The following is a 21,028-nucleotide window of genomic DNA, read 5'->3' on the forward strand; positions in this document are numbered from 1 at the left end:
GCCATTGCAGACACTTGGGGAGTGAACCAGCAGATGGAAGACCTCTCTCTCTGTCTCTACCTCTCTCTGTTACTCTGTCTTTCAAATAAATAAAATAAATCTTTAAAAAAGAAAAAGAACCTGCTAGCATAAATCCTGGCATAAAGCAACACAGATGTTTTTGTAGTCCTTGTTCAATGGTTGTACATGTCTGTTTAGGCTTTATCCTAATCTAGTCATTAACAGTATTTCAAAATGTTTTATTTGAGTGCAAAAAAATTTGATATCCATTTATGGTTTTCTCATAATATACATTTTGATGAACTTTTTGATGACTTCTCATGTGCATGGGTTTCAAAATATTTTTGCACCAAAATAAGCTTATGATTTGATTTTGCACATCTGTTTTATTTATAATGTACATTTCCATGACCTTTTTGAAGATCACTTGTATATAATTTACTTTAACTATAGACATTAGAAATAATGTCAAACCCAAACATTTCTTATTATTTTATTTAAGAAACATTAGAGACAAAGCAAAGTTAGAAAACAATTGTATGTTCTTCTTTTAAAGCACTATAATGTAAATACAAATGAGTCACAATTAAACTAACTAGCAAATAACCTTTATTCTAGACTCATATTGCCAACAGTTGGATATCACTGGCTCAATGGAACCCGGATTGAACAAAATGGAATTTACAGAAGTAAGAAGTTACATTATATAATACTTGAATCAAACTATGTTGCCTGTTTTAACTGTCTTTTGCTCTATGTTACACATAAACTAATTTAGAATTAAATTAAATGAGGCGGTGCCATGGCTCAACAGGCTAATCCTCCGCCTGCGGCGCTGGCACACCGGGTTCTAGTCCCGGTCGGGGCGCCAGATTCTGTCCCAGTTGCCCCTCTTCCAGGCCAGCCCTCTGCTATGGCCCGGGAGTGCAGTGGAGGATGGCCCAAGTGCTTGGGCCCTGCACCCCATGAGAGGCCAGGAGAAGCACCTGGCTCCTGCTATCGGATCAGCCGGCGCAGCGCGCCAGCCACGGTGGCCGTTAGAGGGTGAACCAATGGCAAAGGAAGACCTTTCTCTCTGTCTCTCTCTCTCACTGTCCACTCTGCCTGTCAAAAAAATTTTAAAAAAGAATTAAATTAAATGAAACATGTTATCAGTTCTGAGATACATATATTTTGAAGTATTTTAACCTCTCTTACAATCAAAGGCATCTTACAATTTCTTTCAATCAGCGACCCTCATGATACGAAAGTGAAAAACTTCCGCTGACACCTTATGGTAAGATCAGGAAAAACCAACACTTTTTATTCAGTGAAATCTGGTTACACAACTAACAACATTTGAGACTTACAAAGTGTTCCCTATGGGCCGAGCCCTGTCCTAAGATATGAACTTGGGTAATCCTTCAGCAACCCTTATCCTCTACTTTTCTTTTTTTTAATATTTTACTTTTATAGATGAAAACACTGAGGTTCAGAAAGGTTAAATAACCTGCAGATGGTCTCGTAGTTTGTGGAAAATGAGATATTTGTATTCAGGTAGTGTGGTTCCAAAGTCTATATAATAGTATAACTGAGAAAATATGATTCTATTGTAGTAGAGTAATTATAGGAAGTATTTATTGATACTAGAGTCCAAAGTCTTCTTTGGCCTGCTTTTATAATTCCTCATGTTTCCTCTATTCCTCCTGGTTTTTCTCTAATGAGTCCCAAAGTAGAGATAACTTTTTCTTTCTTCTCTCATACACTCTTATTTCATTGAAGGAACAGACTATGCTCTGTGTAGTTTCTAGCTTCTGTATGGAGGATTTCTGGAATCCCTTTTGAAATGTTTATTGTACACGTAAGAATTTGGCAGAGTCTATCTCAGTTATATTCTGTATTTTCTTAGATTCTGTATTTGTCTATTTGACATCCATTAATCATCTATAGGATAAACCTGTAGTCAAAGTTGTTTATATGTCCCCTGCGATCCAGAATCCAGGCTCTTTACTAATTCTCACACACCGAGCCGGTATTTCCCCTATGCTGAATCAGCCCGGGGGCCAGACAACCAGGGATAGCTTCTGTGCCCCCGAAGTCTGCCAGAGTTATTCACACTAGTCCATCCTAGGCTCTTTACCCTGCTTTGCATTTCCTGGTGGACCCTCAGTGAGGGCTCTGATTTGGACTTTCCCTTTGCTCTTTCTTCCCTCTCTTTCTGACCAACATATGATTCTTCTATTGTGGCTTGTATGTGATGGCTTCTCTTGGAAATTCTAAGTAATAACAAGTTTATGGAGTAGGAGTTTACTCTATCAGGCAAGATGTAAATTAGGATGCCCATATCCCACATTTATGTGCCTGAGTTGTATTCCTGATTCTGGCTCCCAACTCCAACTTTCTGCTAAATCAGACCATGACTTTATTATATTATAAAAACTAGGAAATTAACATGTGTATGTGGTACTTTGCTATTTTATCACATATGCTGATTTCTATAAATTCCACTAAAGTTAAGATATGGAACTATTTCAGTACCACAGCCCTCTACTGGTAGTAACATTTTAGCCTGGGGCCGGTGCCGTGGGGCAGCAGGTTAAAGCCCTGGCCTGAAGCGCCAGCATCCCATATGGGCACCAGTTCTACCCCCGGCTGCTCTTCTTCCAATCCAGCTCTCTGCTATGGCCTGGGAAAGCAGTAGAAGATGGCCCATGTCCTTGGGACTCTGCACCTGCGTGGGAGACCTGGAAGAAGCTCCTGGCTCCTAGCTTTGGATCAGCTCAGCTCTGACCGTTGCGGTCATTTGGGGAGTGAACCAGCGGAATGGAAGACTCTCTCCCTCTCTCTCTGCCTTTCCTTCTTTCTCTGTGTAACTCTGACTTTCAAATAAATAAAATAATTCTAAAAAAAACACATTTTACCAGTTCAAGTGAAATATAGAAACCTTACCTCCTATTCATTTAATCATTTAACACTTTTATTTAGTCATTTAATACCTTTATTTAGTCATTTTAATACTTTTCCATTTATAATGTGATTGTCTTCAAGATATCCTGTACATATATCATAATAGGCAGTGATATATTTTTGCTTCAATTGTTAAGCAATTTAGAAGACTTGAGAAGATAAAGAAATTATATTTACTTTCTTTGTATTTTTTACTCTGTTTTTCCTTCTTGATGTTCCAAGGCTCCTTCTTTTATACATTCCGTTCTACAACTTCCTTTAGGCATTCTTTTAGAGTAAACCTTCAGACAACAAACACTTGTCGAGTAGGTCTTCAGATGACAGACACAGTCTAATATCTTTTTTCCCCCTTCATTCCTGAAGGACAATTTCACTGGAACAAGAACTCTGAGTTGAGAAGTCTTTTCTTTGAGTACTTGAAAAGCCTGCTTCCTTCTGATCTCCATAGTTGCTGGTGAAAAACCCACTATGACGTGAACTGTTTTTCCTTAATAAGTAAGAGTGCTATTTTTCTCTCACTGGTTTGTCTTTACTATTCTGAATGTTGGTTATATGTCTCTTGTCATGAATCTCTTTGCATTTATACTGTTGGGGTTTGCTCAGCTTCTTTTTTTAAAAAAGATTTATTTATTTATTTGAAAGTCAGAGTTACACAGAGAGAGGAGAGGGAGAGAGAGAGAGAGAGGGAGGAGGGAGAGAGGGAGAGAAGGAGGAGGGAGAGAGGGAGAGAAGGAGGAGGGAGAGAGGGAGAGAGGCAGAGAGAGAGAGAGAGAGAGAGAGAGAGGGAGAGAGGCAGAGAGAGAGAGAGAGAGAGAGAGAGAGAGGGAGAGAGAGAGAGAGGGGTCTTTCATCCACTAGTTCATTCCCTAATTGGCTGCAATGCCTGGAGCTGCACCAATCTGAGGCCAGGAGCAAGGGGCTTCCTCTGGGTCTCCCACATGGGTGCAGGGGCCCAAGGACTTGGGCCATCTTCTACTGCTTTCCCAGGCCATAGCAGAGAGCTGGATTGGAAGTGGAGCAGCTGGTACTCAAACTGGCACCCATATGGTATGTGGGCACTGCAGGTGACGGTTTTATCCTCCACTCCACAGTGCCGGCCCCTTGCTCAGCTTCTTGAAGCTGTAGGTTTATCTTTTGGCAAGTATGGGAAACGTTCAACCATTATTTCTTGAATACTTTTTTAGCCTCACCCTCTTTTTCCTCTATGTGTAGAACTCTGCTGAAACACATGTTAGATCTCTGGCTTGTTTTCTCACTTTCTTGCTGGCATCCTCTGGAAGATAGAGATTTTAATGAAGTCTGATGTATTTTGTTGCTTTTGCTTTGGTGTCCTACCTAAGAAGCCATTGCCTAATGTAAGGTAATTGCATAACTGAATGGGTGTTCTTTTGTCATGGGTGACATTTTCTGTTCATCTCAGAACAAGATAGTTATTGCTTAATTGCTTTCTTCTGAGAGTTTTATAGTCTGAGTTCCTACATTTATGCCTACTTACATCTTTGATCCATCTTTCGTTAATTTTTGTGCATGATGTGAAAAATAAAAAATTTTGAAGTGATAAGTCAAAAGAGTAAAAATAAATAAGTATATAAAGAATAAATAAAACTTATTTATAAGTGCTTTGAACACTTATATTGAACACTTATATGTTGAACTTTAATTCCTACAGTGACCCTTTGACAGTTGTCATGAAATATTGGTCAAAATTTATCAAAAATAAGCCACCAAGAAAATCTGATTAGCTCCAAAAAACAGAAATCTATATATTCTCTTATGACTATGTAAAACTAGAAAATAATTAACAAATTTAAAAATTAAGTCTAACCACTTGGAAATTTATAAAGTATTCACCTTAATAACTCTTGTATCAAAATCTTGTATCGAATTTTATGGAATGCTACTAATATACACTCAAATGTTTAAAAGTCTTGAAACTTTTTTTTAAAAGATTTATTTATTTATTTGAAAGGCAGAGTTACACAGAGAGAGAAGGAGAGGCAGAGAGAAAGAGAAAGGTCTTCCAGCCACTGGTTCACTCCCTGGCTGGCTGCAACAGCCAGAGCTGAGCTGATCCGAAGCCAGGAGCCAGGAGCCAGGAGCTTGCTCCAGGTCTCCCATGTGGGTGCAGGGGCCCAAGGACTTGGGCCATCTTCTACTGCTTTCCCAGGCCATAGCAGAGAGCTAGATCAGAAGTGGAGCAGCCGGGATTTGAATCAGCACTTATGTGGGATGCCAGCACTGCAGGTGGCGGCTTACTCGCTATGCCACAGTGCTGACCCCTTGAAACTTTAAAAACAGCAATGGAGTAAGCTGCTTGGGATGCTCTCAAATCCCATATTGGAGTGCCTATTTTGTGTCCCAGCTACCTTGTTTCTGATCCAGTTTCCTGCTAATATACATGGAGGCAACAGATAATGGCCTAAGTAGTTGGGTTCCTGCCACCCATTTGGGAAACCCAGTTGGAGTTCTTAGCTCCTGGCTTGGGATTGGCCCAACTCTTGCTGTTGTGAGCATTTGGGGAGTGAACCAGCAGGTAGAAGATCTCAATCTCTCTCTATCTGTTTCTGTGTCTCTTTGTCTCTCTGTCTGCCTCTCCTGAGCATCACTATACCTTTCAAATAGAAGTGATAGGGTGAGGAATTTTTTTTAAGATTTATTATTATTTTTATTTGTAGAGAGAGAAGGGGAGAGACAGAGTAAGAGAGATCTTTCATCCGCTGGTTCACTCTCTAGATGCCACAGTGGCCAGGCAGAAACCAGGAGCCAGGAGCTTCACTCGGATCTCCCACATGGGTTGCAGGGACCCAAACACTTGGGTCATCTTCCTCTGCTTTTGCCAGCCCACTAGCAAGGAGCAATATCAGAAGTGGAACAACTAACTAACTAAATAAATAAATAATTTAAAAAAAAAAGAAGGAGAAGAAGAAGAAGAAGAAGAAGGAGAAGGAGAAGGAGAAGGAGAAGGAGAAGGAGAAGAAGAAGAAGAAGAAGAAGAAGAAGAAGAAGAAGAAGAAGAAGAAGAAGAAGAAGAAGAAGAAGAAGAAGAAGAAGTGGAGCAGCTGGGAGACAAACCAGTGCTTCTATGGGTTGCCTCTGTCACAGGTGTGGCTTTACCTTCTATGCCACAAGGCTGGCCCCAGGATGAGGAACTTTAAAACACAGATAAATACAGAAAACAGAATAACAATATGCATATTCCAGCACTTTGACATATTTTTCTAAGGAAAAATTGTTCAATTTTCTAAAAAGTATTCATGACCATTAAAAAGAATTATTTAAACAGATATAAGTACAAACATAAGGTTTTTTTTTTAAGATTTATTTATTTATTTGAAAGGTGGAGTTGCAGAGAGAGAGAGAGAATCTTTCATCCACTGATTCACTCTCCAAATAGCCACAATGGCAAAGGCTGAATGAGGCTGAAGTCAGAGCCAGGAACTTCATTGCAGTCTCCTGTGTCAGGGACAGGGGCCCAAGCACTTGGCCATCTTCTGCTACTTTCCCAGGTGCATTAACAGGGAGTTGGGTAGAAAGTGGAGCAGCTGTCACTCAAAACAGTGCCCATGCAGGATGCCTGTGTTGTAGGCAGTAGCTTAATCTGCTATGCCACAACACCAGCCCCCAAAGATGAGAATTTTTAAATCACCGTAGATTTTTGCCCAGAAGTAACCATTGTCAACCTTAGGAGAACATCATTCAAGACAGTTTTATAAAAAAATAATAATAAAAAAAGCTTTATAATCTATGTTGCTTTGTATAAAGAAGTATAGTATATAGCAATATAGATGATCATAATAGTTATAAAAATTGATTACTTTAAAATAAAAATATAAGTATACTTAATTTCAACAGAAGAATAAGAAGCTGAAGTGAAAATAAGGAAAATCACTAAAATAAAACCCACCTTCACATCTTTTCAGAATAATTTACTTAAAGTCATTTAAGAAATAACCACATATGTGAAGACCATAAAAGGGAGAAATCATTATTTTTTTAACTACATATTTCAATTTTAGAAACAGTTGATACTTTGCTATAAAAGATATTAACATAAAGCATGAATATTTCCTCATGTCTTCCTTTCTGTTTCCATCTGTTTCCCAGTTTTATTTTGTAATTTTAATTTTGCCCAAATTTACACAAGCTTCTTTCTTTTTTGTAAGTATAGTTACCACAATTGATTCGTGTTAATTCAATACTTAATTGTATTTAAGGTTCATTTCTTATCCTTTGGCAATGTCTTTATTTTTCCCAGGTTATTTATTTTGATTTATTATTTTAATACATCTCCTACTTGGCCAAATTGATTACAAAGTGTTTTTTTCCAGAATGTCACATGGGTGCTATGTTTTATGAATTTGTCTATGTTGAGAATGTTTACATATTGCCTTTATTCTTTTTTTTTTAAAGATTTATTTATTTATTTGAAAGGCAGAGTTACAGAGAGACAGGCAGAGAGAGAGAAGTCTTCTATCTGCTGGTTCACTCCCCAAATTGCTGCAATAGTTGGAGCTGAGCCAATCTGAAGCCAGGAGCCAGGAGCTTCCTCTAGATCTCCCAACGGGTGCAGGGCCCCAAGCACTTGGGCATCCTCTACTGCTTTTCCCAGGCGATATCAGAGAGCTGGATCAGAAGAGGAGCAGTCGGGACTTGAACCGGCGCCCATCTGGGATGCTGGCGCTGCAGGCGGAGGCTTAGTCCACTACGCAACAGCACTGGTCCCTGCTTTTGTTCTTAAATTAGACTTTGGATGGGTATTCTGCTAATGGGTCATAGTTTCTTTTAATCTCAAAACATTATAGATATTGCTTTATTGTTTTCTAGTATTGAATGTTGTGGTTCAGAAGTCTGACATCAACTTTATTTTTTTCTCCATTCATTTTTTATAACTTTATGTTTTAGTTTTAAAATTTAGCAATTTTGAACACTTCGCCATATTTACTTCATATGTAGACATCCTATACACAAATTTATACCATGTTTTTCTTGAAAACAGATATATTAATATCACAAAGTGAAGGACTCATGACAATGATCAGAGTGTGGGGAAATGATATGATACAATGAAATAATATTTCTTTTTTTCTTTTATTTTTATTTTTTGGACAGGCAGAGTTAGACAGTGAAAGAGAGAGAGACACAGAGAAAGGTCTTCCTTCTTCCGTTGGTTCACCCCCCAAGTGTCAGCTACGGCTGGCACGTTGCGGCTGGCACGCTGCGCTGATCCAAAGCCAGGAGCCAGGTGCTTCTCCTGGTCTCCCATGTGGGTGCAGGGCCCAAGCACTTGGGCTATCCTCCACTGCCTTCCCGGGCCACAGCAGAGAGCTGGACTGGAAGAGGAGCAACTGGGACAGAACCAGCACCCCAACCAGGACTAGAACCCGGGGTGCCGGCGCCGCAGGCGGAGGATTAGCCTAGTGAGCCACGGTGCCGGCTGAAATAATATTTCTAACTCTATACCAAAGGTATTGAGCCAGAGGTTCAATAAATATTTTGTTGAGTACTTACCATATGTCAGGCATCCTTCTGTGTTCTACTATCATGACATTGGGACAAAAAAAAAGAAAGAAGTTACTGTCTTCCTGTTGCTTGTCTTGTAGATGACTTGGTTTATTAGACTGCATGCCTGGAAATTCAACCTCTAGGTTCAAGAGTTTCAGTAGAATATATCTTGGTATAGAGCATTTTGTTTAAAAAGTGTCTTGAATATTGTATGTTCTTTTAATATTCCTTTTTTTTAATTTGATGGACATTTTTTCATACTATGTCTTTGAATATATCTTCTTTTCTAGTTTTGGGTTGTCTACATCAGGGAAGCCAACTATCCTTATGTGGGATTAGGTTTGTTTTGTATCTATTAGTTGTTTCTCATTTAATAATTTCTTTCCATTTTTTAAAACCTGTATTCACTCTGATTATCTGAACTCCTTTTGTTTCTGTCAGTAACTCCATTTTATTTTGCTTGATTTTTTACATTTTGATAATTAGCTTGGTCTCTTACACTTAAACTTTACCTTTTAATTTAATTCTACTGCTTCATCAGCTTATCCTTGAATTATTATTACATTGACTATGTGTTACTCTTAAGTTGTCCTGTTATTTAAAGCAAGTGTGAAAAACATTTTTCTTTTTTTTGGATTTTCTTTCAGACTAACTTACTTATCTGACATTTGCTCTTCCTTCTCTCCTCCTTTCCCTCCCCTTCTCCTTCTTGTGTTTGCATGGTTGCTATGACCCTTTGGTACTTCTTCTCATATTCCTTGTGTTTGAGCGGCTCTATCCTAATTTTTATGGTATGGATGCTTTGATATTCCTTTTCTTTCTTTCTTTCTTTTTTTTTTTGCAGTTTTACAACTTTAATCAGTTCTCATCCACATTGACTGTCTGTAGATTTTTGAAAGTGGTGACAGGTATGTAGGTAACCAAAGTGTAGAGCTTGTTTAGGGAATCTTCATCCTCATTACGTTTTCTGGACAACCTCACGCGGATGCGGTATGGGACATTCCTTATTCCTTTGGCCCAGACGGCTTTGTTGAGCCTGGTATCAATGCGCACATCCGGAGTCCCCATCTCCTTGATGGCAAACTTCCGGATCTCTTTGAGTGCCCGAGGGGCACGCTTCTTGAAGCCCCCGCCATGGATGTGGCTTGTGAATGTTGATGGTGTTCTCGCGGGTCACCACCTCGTTGATGGCAGAACGGCCCTTCTTCTCGCCGCCCTTCTTCGCGGGAGCCATCTTGGAGGGCCCAAGCTGGAAAGGAAGAGCGCGAGGGATTGTCTGATATTCCTTTTCTATTCACTCTTCCAATTTCTGGTGTTAGAGTAATAGAGGAGGGGAGAAGGAAAGTGACTCTGGAACAAATGAAGTCTTTGTAAAAATGCCTGGGCCTTGCATTTTCTTTTATTTTATCCATTTGTTTGCTTATTATTCAGCAAATTACTTCTGTGGCTGTTCTATTATGACCAATATTCTGGTAGATACCAAGTTTAAGAGTTTCCTCTTGTACTTAATTTATTTGAGGGTTTTAAAAACCAAAAACTGATTTTGAATATTTTTAAATACCCTGTTTATTGGCATAATCATATTATATTAATTTAGTTTATTAATATAATGGATTGTTATCAATAAATTCCTTAACATGAACTATCCTTATTTTTACAAAATAATCCTTTCTTTTTTTGGCATTTATATATTTATTGCATAATTCTTTTTTTTTTACTTTTATTTAATGAATATAAATTTCCAAAGTACAGCTTATGGATTACAATGGTTCCCCCCCCCCCCATAACTTCCCTCCACCCTCAACCCTCTCCCTCCTGCTCCCTCTCCCCTTCCATTCACATCAAGATTCATTTTCAATTTTCTTTATATACAGAAGATCAGTTTAGTATATATTAAGTAAAGATTTCAACAGTTTGCACCCACACAGAAACACAAAGTGAAAAATACTGTTTGAGTACTAGTTATAGCATTAAATCACAATGTACAGCACATTAAGGACAGAGATCCTACATGGGGAGTAAGTGCACAGTGACTCCTGTTGTTGACTTAACAAATTGCCACTCTTGTTTATGGCATCAGTAATCACCCTGGGCTCTTGTTATGAGTTGCCAAGGCTATGGAAGCCTTTTGAGTTCGCCGACTCTGATCATATTTAGACAAGGTCATAGTCAAAGTGGAAGTTCTCTCTTCCCTTCAGAGAAAGGTACCTCCTTCTTTGATGACCTGTTCTTTCCACTGGGATCTCACTCGCGGAGATCTTTCATTTAGGTCATACAAAATAACCCTTTCTCATATATTCTAGAGTTCTTTTAATTCTAAGTTTTAGCTTTTGTTCCTCCCCTTCTGTTCAGCTTCTTTATTTCATTGATTTATTTTTATTAATATTATTTTAATTGATAAATCATAATTGGAGTATCATGTGATGTTTTGACATATGTATAAAAAGTGGAATGATTAAATCAAGTTAATTAATGTCTCTGCCGCCTCACTTAGCTGTCAGTTTTTTGTGGTAAGACATTTGGGATTTCCTGTCTCAGCAATTCTGGAATATGCAATATGTTATTACTGACTGCAGTCATCCTGCTGTGCAGTGTATCTTGAAAACTTAGGCCTCTTGAAACTCTACCCTTTGATCAACATCTCCCCACTTCCCCCACCCCCAGTGCCTGCTGACCATCATCCTACACTCTGCTTGTATGAGTTCAACATTTTTAGATTCTACATACAAGTAAGAGCTTACTGTATTTGTTTTTTGTGCCTTTCTTAATTTACTCACCGTAATGTCTTCCAGGTTTGTCTGTGTCATTGCAAATGACAAAATTTCCTTCTTTTTGAAGATTGAGTAGTGCTTCATTGTGTACATATCTACCACATTTTCTTTATCCATTCATTCATTGATGGATGCATAATTTGGTTTCCTATCTTGTCTACTGTGAATAGTGCTGCAATGAACAGGGTAGTATAGACTTCTCTTTGCTATATTGTCCTCTGTTTAGTTTAAAATTTTGTTTATCATGATAGTTATTGCTAAGATTTTTTTTTTTTTGCTCTTTTGGCTTAGATTAAGTTGTGTTTTACCTGTGTGTTAGCTCTAAGAGTCTGTAGTAGGAGACTGGGCTCCTATCTTGTTTCACAATAAATACACAGTGAAAGCTTGTGAGGAGACACACCAAGATAATGTGAATTCACCTTTCATGTGATAAATAATTGACTCACATCCTCCACAACAAGCCTGACCTTGCACTAATGTGTTCTGAGTCCAATTTTTTGGCCTGTATAGTAGACATTTTTAGGAAAAAAAAATTTTTTTCAGGAAGAGAGAGAGACAACTAATAGACAAGATCTCCCATGCATTGGTTCAGTCTCCAAACGCCTACAACAGTTGGGGCTGGGCCAAGCTGAAGCTAGGAGCCTGGAACTCAAACCACAACTCCCATGTTGATGGCAAGGACCAACCACCCGGGCCATCACCTGCCGGCTCCCAGGACGTGTGTTAGCAGGAAAATGGAACAAGGAGTAAAGCTGGCACTCTGACATGTGATAAAGGTGTCTCAACTGATGTCTTAACTCCTGCACTAAGTGTACATCCCCATTGTGCCCCCCCCCCTTTTCAACAGAAAATTTATTTATTTGTTTGAAAGTCAGAGTCACAGAGAGAGGGAGAGACAAATAAAGATAAATCTTCCATCTACTCTCCCATTCCCCAGAGGAGCGCGATGGCCAGGGCTGTGCCAGGCAGGAGCGAGGAGGCAGGAGCCGGGAGGCAGGACGTCTCCAGGGCCTCTACAGGGGCCCAGGCACTTGGGCAATCCTCTTGCTCTTTCCCAGGCCACTAGCAGAGAGCTGGATCAGAAGCGGAGCAGCTGGACTTGAAACAGCGCTCTCATGGAATGCCAGTGTCCCAGGCAGTGGCTCCACCTGCCACACATTGTGGCCATTTTTAATTGTACATGGGGTCTTCAAAAATTCATAGAAAATGTACACTGTATTTTAATCCTATTTCCATAAACTTTTTGAAGTCCTCTTATATATACCAAGCGTTGGGGCTACAGAGTAAGTGAACAGAAAACAGGCAAATAATTCCAAATCAGCATAATGAAGATGTGAGCATATCGGAGGAGGAGCACAGAGAGAGGGAACCCAAGGCGCTCAGATGATGTAATGTAGCTGGTGTTAAGGAGCTGGACAGATGTAGAAAGGGGAGAAGGACTTTCAGGAGAACAGAGGACCAACATATAAAGAAACAAAAAGGTGCTGGCGCTGTGCTGTAGTGGATAAAGTCGCCGCTTGCAGTGCTGGCATTCCATATGGGCTCCGCTTCTAATCCAGTTCTCTGCTATGGTCTGGGAAAGCAGAAGATGGGCCAAGTGCGTGGGCTTCTGCAACCACGTGGGAGTCGGGGAAGAAGCTCCAGGCTCCTGGCTTCGGATTGGCCCACCTCTGGCCAGCAGATGGAAAACCTCTCTCTCTCTCTCTCTCTGGCTCTCTGTAACTCTGCCTTTCAAATAAATAAATAAATCTTTTAAAAAGAAAGAAAGAAAAGAAATATAAAGGCCTGATTGGGGAAGGGTGAGAAATTAGAGAGGAAGTTAAGTTGGAACTGCATCTAAAAGGCATCATGTAGAATGTGCACGTGTCTTTGTTAAGTTATTATTAGATACACATCCTCTTTACCCATTTTCTAAGTGTGTGTGCTGTGTGTGTGTGTGTGTATTTTTGCTTTAATAGGTGGTTTGGACTATTAATATTAGTTTTCCTGACATTTTCTAACTTCTAATCTTGAAATGCAAACAGCATGCAATCCATAGCTTTCATTATAGAGAAGAGCTATTACCTGGATAGAAACCAAGAAAGTATTTCTTGTATAGAAATAGTTATTGAAAATATTTAATAATCTGATCAACAAATCATTGATTCAACCTGTGTGACGTAGAAATAGTGTTTGAAGCACTTGCTTTTAAAGGGATCTGCTTTAAGGTTATTTAACCAACACTCATTTAATGAAACTAAAAGGAAATACAATCATTAGTGCTAGGCTTAAAGTTCAGATACTACATACAAATGCCACCCAGTGGAGATGCCAGGTCATACAATTGCCCTTCTGTTGACTGTATGTAATAAGCAATGTTATTAGCACTCAGGATAGGGTATGTTTAGAGAAGTCACTGAGTAATAATTAATGCAGAGAAAAAGAGAAACGGGGAAAATAAATGCTCACAGATGCCTCTATATGTGTATCATTTTCGTAGTAGACCTGTTTTCTCATCGATTAATGAATAGGTGGTGATCCCTTTGTTGACTAAGATTTACCTTTTACTTTTCATCTGTTATATTCTAGTAAATAAAGGCTCAAAGGAACTTTTTCTTTAAGATTTTATTTATTTACTTGAGAGTTAGAGTTACAGAGAGAAGTCTTCCATCTATTGGTCACTCCCCAAATGGCCGCAATGGCTGCTGCTGGGCTGATCCACGGCCAGGAGCCAGGAGCTTCTCCAAGTCTCCCATGTGGGTGCAGGGGCCAAGGACTTGGGCCATATTCTACTGCTTTTCTAGGCTACAGCAGAGAGCAGGATAGGAAGTAGAGCAGCCAGGACCCAAACAGGTGCCCATATGGGATGCTGACACTGCAGATGGTGGCTTCACCCACTACTTCGTCACAGCGCCGATCCCAGGCCATGAGTTTTAAATTTCTTCCACCTGCCATACCCATTGCCTTACTTCTAAAGAAAAAAATGGGGCCAGTGCTGTGGCACAGCCGGTTAAAGCCCTGGCCTGAAGTGCCAGCATCTTATATGGGCGCCGGTTCAAGTCCTGGCTGCTCCTTTTCCAATCCAGCTCTCTGCTATGGCCTGGGATAGCAGTAGAAGATGGCCCAAGTCCTTGGACCCCTGAACCCATGTGGGAGACCTGGAAGAAGCTCCTGGCTTCTGGCTTCGGATCTGTGCAGCTCTGGCCATTGTGGCCATCTGGGGAGTGAACCAGCTGATGGAAGATCTCTCTCTCTCTCTGTCTCTACCTCTCACTGTAACTGTCTTTCAAATAAATAGATAAATCTTTTTTAAAAAAAAGAAAAAAATAGAATGATGCTTTAAATATTTAAATATTACTGGCAGAAACAATTTAAAATGCAGAATGTATGTTTCACTTGAGATTTTTTGTTTTGTTTTATAAATCAAGTACTTCAAAACATAAGAAATATGTTTTAGGATAGTGTCAGGTTTGATCTAAATTCTCAGTACAGTTGATACCTAAAAGACAACTCATTCCAGGAGAAGAAACTTATCATTTGTATCACTTTAATACCTGTGCTGAGTTATGGAAAAGATATTGTGTTCCCTGTGCAAATTTGACAAGAAACCAAAGTCTTAACCTTTGGATTTCAGTGGACTCCAGTTAGAAAAACAGCATTGTCTTCTGCTCAGGCCAGAGGTAAACAGATGCTGACAAAAGAAACCTTTCTGAAATTCCCAAATTTCAGTCTTAGAGGGGATCCACAGTTTCATTTCATCATCTTATTAAGAAAATCATTTCAAGGATATTTGTTTTCTCTAAACATCTTGAATGTGATTACTGGCATTTTAGGTAACTTTTTTAAGTAGGAGGATTCCTTTTTTATATCTTGGAATTAAATATATATATATGTACATATATATATATTTAACTTGGGAGAGAGGGAGGAAGGTGGGGGGGAGAAAGAGAGAGAGAGAGAGAGAGAAACTCCATCTGCTGGCCCAGTCCCCAAATGCAACATACTGGGGGGTTGGGCCAGAACAAGGCCGGGAGCCAGGAACTACCTGAGTCATCCCCTACTGCGTCCCATGTTACACATTATCAGGAAGCTGGAACCGGTAGCAGAATTACGGCTCAAATCCAGGCATTTTAATATGAGATACAGCCATCCCTACTGGCACTTTAACTTCCATGCCAAATGCCTGCCCCTATTTCCTTGACTTCTTAACCTCTAAAAATTCCCCTTGTTTTGATAAAGAATTTCCTAATAATCTGCTTCAAAAGAAGTCTAAAATATCCGCGTGTCTAAATTTTTGTTTGTTCATTTTAAGGCAAAGGTTATATTGAATTGTCAAAAGTACCTATGGCCTTTAAATGGCAGTCCCATCAATGGCTGTGTGGCTGTCTCCCCAAAAGTTTTTGTCAGCTGATGATTTAGAACTTGGAACTCATATTTCAAATAGGCTACAGTGATATCTATGTGCTATGGAGTCCTTAATAAGGGTTACTATTTCTATACCAAAAACACTGTCCGAAAAGTAGGGTATCACTAGGCACTACAAGGAAAAGAAACTTTATCTCTAAAGCACTGGTGTTGACTGTGTTAGCTCACTTGCAGATGGAAATTGACCAGAGCCCAATGTCCAGCCCAGATAAGGTTTAGTAGGGGCTCATGCTGGGACATAAGGGAGAGCACATGGCAGGAAGGGGTTCTACTGACAGCTCTCCCACGGGAGCTGAACAGGTGTTTTCATGGGTTGAGGAGGCTGGGCAGTTTTCCCTGGCACCCAGCAAGCAGTCTGTACCCAGCCTGATGTTCTGGTTCATCCCCCTATGCACACAGCACTTCAGTTTGCACCTGGCTGGGTGTTCTGTGCAGGCACTATTGGTTTGGTTTGTTTATTTGGTTGGTTGTTGTTGGGTTTTTTTTGTTTGTTTGTTTGTTTGTTTGGTTTTTTTTTTTTTTTTTTTTTTGCATACAACGTGCTCAAAATAGTGGTGTTGCTCACTACTGCCCCCCAGGAAGGCTATTCTGGGCATGTGTGCAGGTCGGGGAAGTTCCTAATAAGGCGATTAGGATCCTGAGGCTCCTTGCTCCTGACTGGTTTGGAGCTGAAGATGGATACGTGTCACATCAGGAGGGGGCTTGATTTAATCAGTCCTGCTTCTGTCCTGTCTCATCTACAAGACCTTTATTATAACGAGGGTTCATGGATCGAGGAGCGTGGATAGCCTTGGATAGAGCAGGACCTCCAAAGCCTTTGGGATGAAGAGCTGAGGGAAGCTGACCTCTTATCAGAGCAGCTCCTCCCTCCTGCTCTAGGGGTTCGAGACAGATACACTTCTGTTCCAAATGATACTATCAGTTGGTTATGGCCTGAGTTATATTTTTGCCCTATTGTAGCCTGATAACTTCTTACTTCCAAAATAATACAAAACATAGCTTTCTCAGACAAGGAATATTAAATAAAGGACTATTCTCCAAGTGTATGTGGCCTGCATGTCAGGTCAGCTCACTCTGGGCCTGAAAGTCTTGACTCAAATCATCATTTGTTTAACCATCCCCAGTTATCCTGAACAAACATCTATATGTTTTTTATCTTGTGATTTTACACATACAACAAAAAGATTGAGAATGTGTGAATGTGTAGGAGAGACAAAAATTTTACCTCTACCTTTTTAGGGATTTTTTTTGGCCTGAGAATTAATTCAACATGAAACAGATTAATAGTGGAAAAACATACAAAGTTTTGTGTGGCATGGGAATCTTCAGAAGGAAATGAAGACCCAAAACACAGAATCAAACAATTATGTACTGAATAGGACAAAGTGTAGTAAGTTGATGAAAAGAAAAGCAGTGAAATTATGTGGGAGGCTGGAATGTTATTTTAACAATGTCTGTACAGAATTCTCATTCCCAGCTTCCTGTCTTTCATAAGAATGTTGCTTCCTTTCTAGTATAGGGAGGGCCTCTTTCACTTGGGAACTTCATCTTATGTTAAAAAAAGAAGAAAAAGAAGAAAAGTCAAAGTGATTTTCTTATACCTGATTTTTTAAAAAAAGATTTATTTATTTATTTGAAAGGCAGAGGTAGAGAGAGAGAGAGAGAGAAAGAGAGAGAGAGAGATCTTCCATCTGCTGGTTCACTTCCCAAATGGCCTTAACGGCTGGGGGCTGGGCCAGGCCGAAGCCAGGAGCCAATAGCTTCTTCCAGGTCTCCCACATAGGCGCAGGTCCCAAATACTTGGGCATCCTCTGCTGTTTTTTCCAGGCCATTAGCTGGGAGCTGGATCAGAAGTGGAGCAGCCAAGACTCAAACCAGTGCCCATATGGGATGCTGGCACTGCAGGCAATGGCTTTACCCACTAAGCTACAGCACTACCCCACACCTGATTATTTTTAAGCACCTTTGGCTCAGATTAATTTTATGCCGAAGTGGCATGTTTTGGGGTTATGTGTTCTGAATGACTCGAAGTTCATACCATAGATTAGGACCTCTCTGTATAATTTACTATGTGTGGTTGTCCCAATGGAGTAGGAATGGAAAGATGCTGCAGGCACAGCTAACAGCTGCAAAGTTTCTTTTATGGCAAAGGATACACAAGTTGTTATTTGAATCCAGATACAACACAACATGCTTCCTGACAGAGGTCCCCCAAAGCTCCCCACAAAGATTACACTCAACGTGGATTGAGGTATAGGGTGCCCAACCATCCTGGTCTGCCTGAGACTGAGGAGTTCTGGAACATGGAAGTATGTTAAGACCAGGAAATTCCTAAAGTGAGGCAATTGGTTTCCTTAATGAAGGAGTTTACTTTGCTATACTTACATTCCTTACATCTTCTGCTGCCTTTCCCAAGTGCATTAGCACGGAGCTGGATCAGAAGTGGAGCAGTCAGGTCTCGAACTGGCACCCACATGGGATGCCGGCATCATAGGCAGTGGCTTTACCCAACGTGCCACAATGCTGGCCCCATGTCTTATATTTTTCTTTTCACTTAGCTCATTTTATTTTTCATGTGCTTTGAGCTGTGATGGGAAAGGACAGAAGAAAGATGAATAAGAGCTTTGGGAGAAGTGGGAGAAGAACTATTTTGTGAAAATATATGCAGAAATCTTGGGGAGAAATGAGAGAATTCTAAGCCAAAGAAATGGGATGCAGCGAGTGAACTATCCTCTAAGTGGCTGCGTCTCTCTACCTAGGTGGTCTTCAACTATAAAAAAAATACATCAAGGAACCACCTGATTAGCAATTCCTTATTTTCTGTATTAGTTTGCTAGTGCTGCCAAACAAAATATCACAGACTGGGTAGTTTAAACAACAGAAGTTTAATTTCTCAAGGTTCTGGAAGCTAAAAGTTTGAGACAAAGTGTCAGCAGGGTTGGTTTCTTCTGGAGGCTTCTCTCCTTGGCTTGCAGATTGCCACCTTCTCCCTGTGTCTTCTCCTAACCTTCCCTCTATACATACCTGTGCCCAAATTTTCTTTTCATTAAAAAAAAGTTATTTATTTATTTGAAAAGCAGAGAGAGAGGCTTCTATCCACTGTCTCATTCCTCAGATGCCTACAACAACCAGGGCTGGGCCAGGCTGAAGCTAGAAGCCTGGAATTTAGTATGAGTCTCCCAGGTGGATGGCAGAGACCCAAGGACTTGAGCCATCATCTGCTGCCTTCCAGGTTGTGTGGTAGCAGGAAGCTTGAACTGTAAGCAGAGCCAGGACTCAAATGTAGACATTCACAAATGAGCTGTGAATGTCAGCATCTTAGCTGCTGTGCCAAGTACTCACCCCTGCCCAGGTTTCCAGTTCTTATGAGGACACTAATCATACCAGGGCCCTGGCCCATCCTAACAACATCAATTGAATTTAACCACCTGTCTAGGGACCCTCTCTCCAAACACAGTCACATTCTGAAGTCCTAAGGGTTAGGCCTTCAGCATATGAATTTGGGGGAGGGCAGACACAACTCAGTGCCTAACATTACCTAAGGTATCCTTCACCAGTAGGGAAAAAAGTGTGCTTTTTAATCTGTCACATCTGTTATTACTGGATATTAAATGAGGCTTTTGTTCAATGGCCAGAACAGGGCAGATCCAAAACAAGGAGTCAGGGCTTCTTCCAGGTCTCCACGTGGATGAAGGATGAAGCATCTTCCACTGCTTTCCCAAGTGTGTTAGCAGGGAGCTGGGTCGGAAGTGGAACAGCTGGGACTCATACTGGTGACCATATGGGATGCCGGCACTGCAGGGGGTAGCTTTACCCACTATGCCACAGTGCCGGCCCCACACTAATTATTTTTTAAAAGTCCATCTCTGAAACTGGAAAGCTAATTTTCTGCCCAAAGGCTAATGAACATACCATTTCTTCAATGGTATATAGCAAATATAATCGCGTACCTTTAAAAAAAAAACAAAAAAACTTCTTTTCACAGATTCCTTGTAAACTACCAGTGCTTGCAAATATGTTTTGGAAGTTTTTACCTAAAATAGTTTCCAAATATTGTTTTCTTCTTATTGTTCTTATATCACTCTTAACGTCAACTCCCCAGAATGTCCACAATTAAATAAGTGTGAATCCCAAAGGCCTAGAGCTGTAGCATCTAACAATGGTTTCCAATCTATTAAATGTGACATATACCAAATTCTCTACATTAAGTCAGAAAGCAAAAGTCCAGAATTCATTAGACTGAGACAGAGTGCATAAGGACAACTTACATGTTGCAATTTAAATGCTGAATAAATAGGTCACTGAACTCCTAACCTGAAAGAGATCAGTAGTTAATTATATTCTGAGATTAATTTAAGCAATCTTTTGATTCATTCCTTGGAAGGATATAAAAATGCAAAGATTCCCATGTACTTTCACTTTTTTTGTTTTCACAAGAGACACTGACAAACATCTGCAATTGTTCTACTTGGAATTTGATTTGTACTTGATGTTGGCAACTGGTCATATAGCCCATACTTAGAAGAACGATCAGAATACCCTCACTCAGAAAAGTCTTAGGCTGTAAATCCAGAATGTTGAAGGGTCTCTCAGAGAAACATTTCAAGTGTTTCTTGATTAATAGCATTTCCAGAGCCAGAAAATTCAGATGACTTTTGAAGTCAACTGCCTAAAACTTAATATAAAACAGGATGACGGTTCTCATAAGTCAGTAATTTTTTTCAGTATTTGGGGATTGAGCCACAATATTGCCAGAAACTGTCATTTAATTAGTAATTCTACCATATGAGCAGTTTAGAAAGGTACCAACTACTCAAGCAAAAAGTCATTAAGATCAAACGGCATCATTGGATTTTAGACTGATTAGGACTAGGCACCCCAGATCGTGTAGCTGAGTGGTTCTGAAACTTCCGTGAGCATCAGAAGTATCTGGAGGGCTTGTTAAAATGCAGATTGCTGGGCCCCAGCCCCAGAGTTTCTGACTCAATAAGTCTGGTGTGGCGCTCAAACACATGCATTTCTAGTAAGTGCTTGTGTGCTATTGATACTAGTGGCCTATAGATTACACTTTGATGATCATTGATCTCATTGGGTTTCCCTGTCTCAAGATGTACATCAGCTGAAAGGATCATTTTATTTTTTAAGGAAAACTTTCTTGACCAATTTCTTATCCACCTCAAGAGAAGACAGGGATGATATCTGTAGAGAGTTTATTGCATGACCTACTCAAGGTTTTGCGTGTCTCACCCTGAGGTGCTGAGACGCTACAGCTGTGATAGCATTTCACAAATGAAGGAACGTGGGAACTAGAATTTGAACACAGATAGGCTCCAGAATTTGAGTTCTTCTTACACTGTTCTGCTTTCCAGGCAGCGGAGAACCTAACTGTGCTCAATGATCTATCA

The 21,028-nt window shown here is 40.1% G+C and overlaps 1 protein-coding gene and 1 pseudogene across 1 annotated transcript in view; one reads left to right on the forward strand and one right to left on the reverse strand.

Annotated features, from left to right (window-relative positions):
- Positions 1–21,028, forward strand: part of EFCAB5 (EF-hand calcium binding domain 5) — a 138,160-nt gene that overhangs the window by 48,092 nt on the left and 69,040 nt on the right. The window contains exon 8 of the mRNA XM_062216307.1: positions 619–689. Within this exon, the coding sequence (XP_062072291.1) occupies positions 619–689 (71 nt within the window). The remainder of the gene's footprint in view (positions 1–618; positions 690–21,028) is intronic.
- On the reverse strand, positions 9,285–9,718 carry LOC133777143 (large ribosomal subunit protein eL31-like; annotated as a pseudogene).

This window comes from Lepus europaeus, chromosome 18 (assembly GCF_033115175.1).
Source record: "Lepus europaeus isolate LE1 chromosome 18, mLepTim1.pri, whole genome shotgun sequence".
Lineage (NCBI taxonomy): Eukaryota > Metazoa > Chordata > Mammalia > Lagomorpha > Leporidae > Lepus > Lepus europaeus.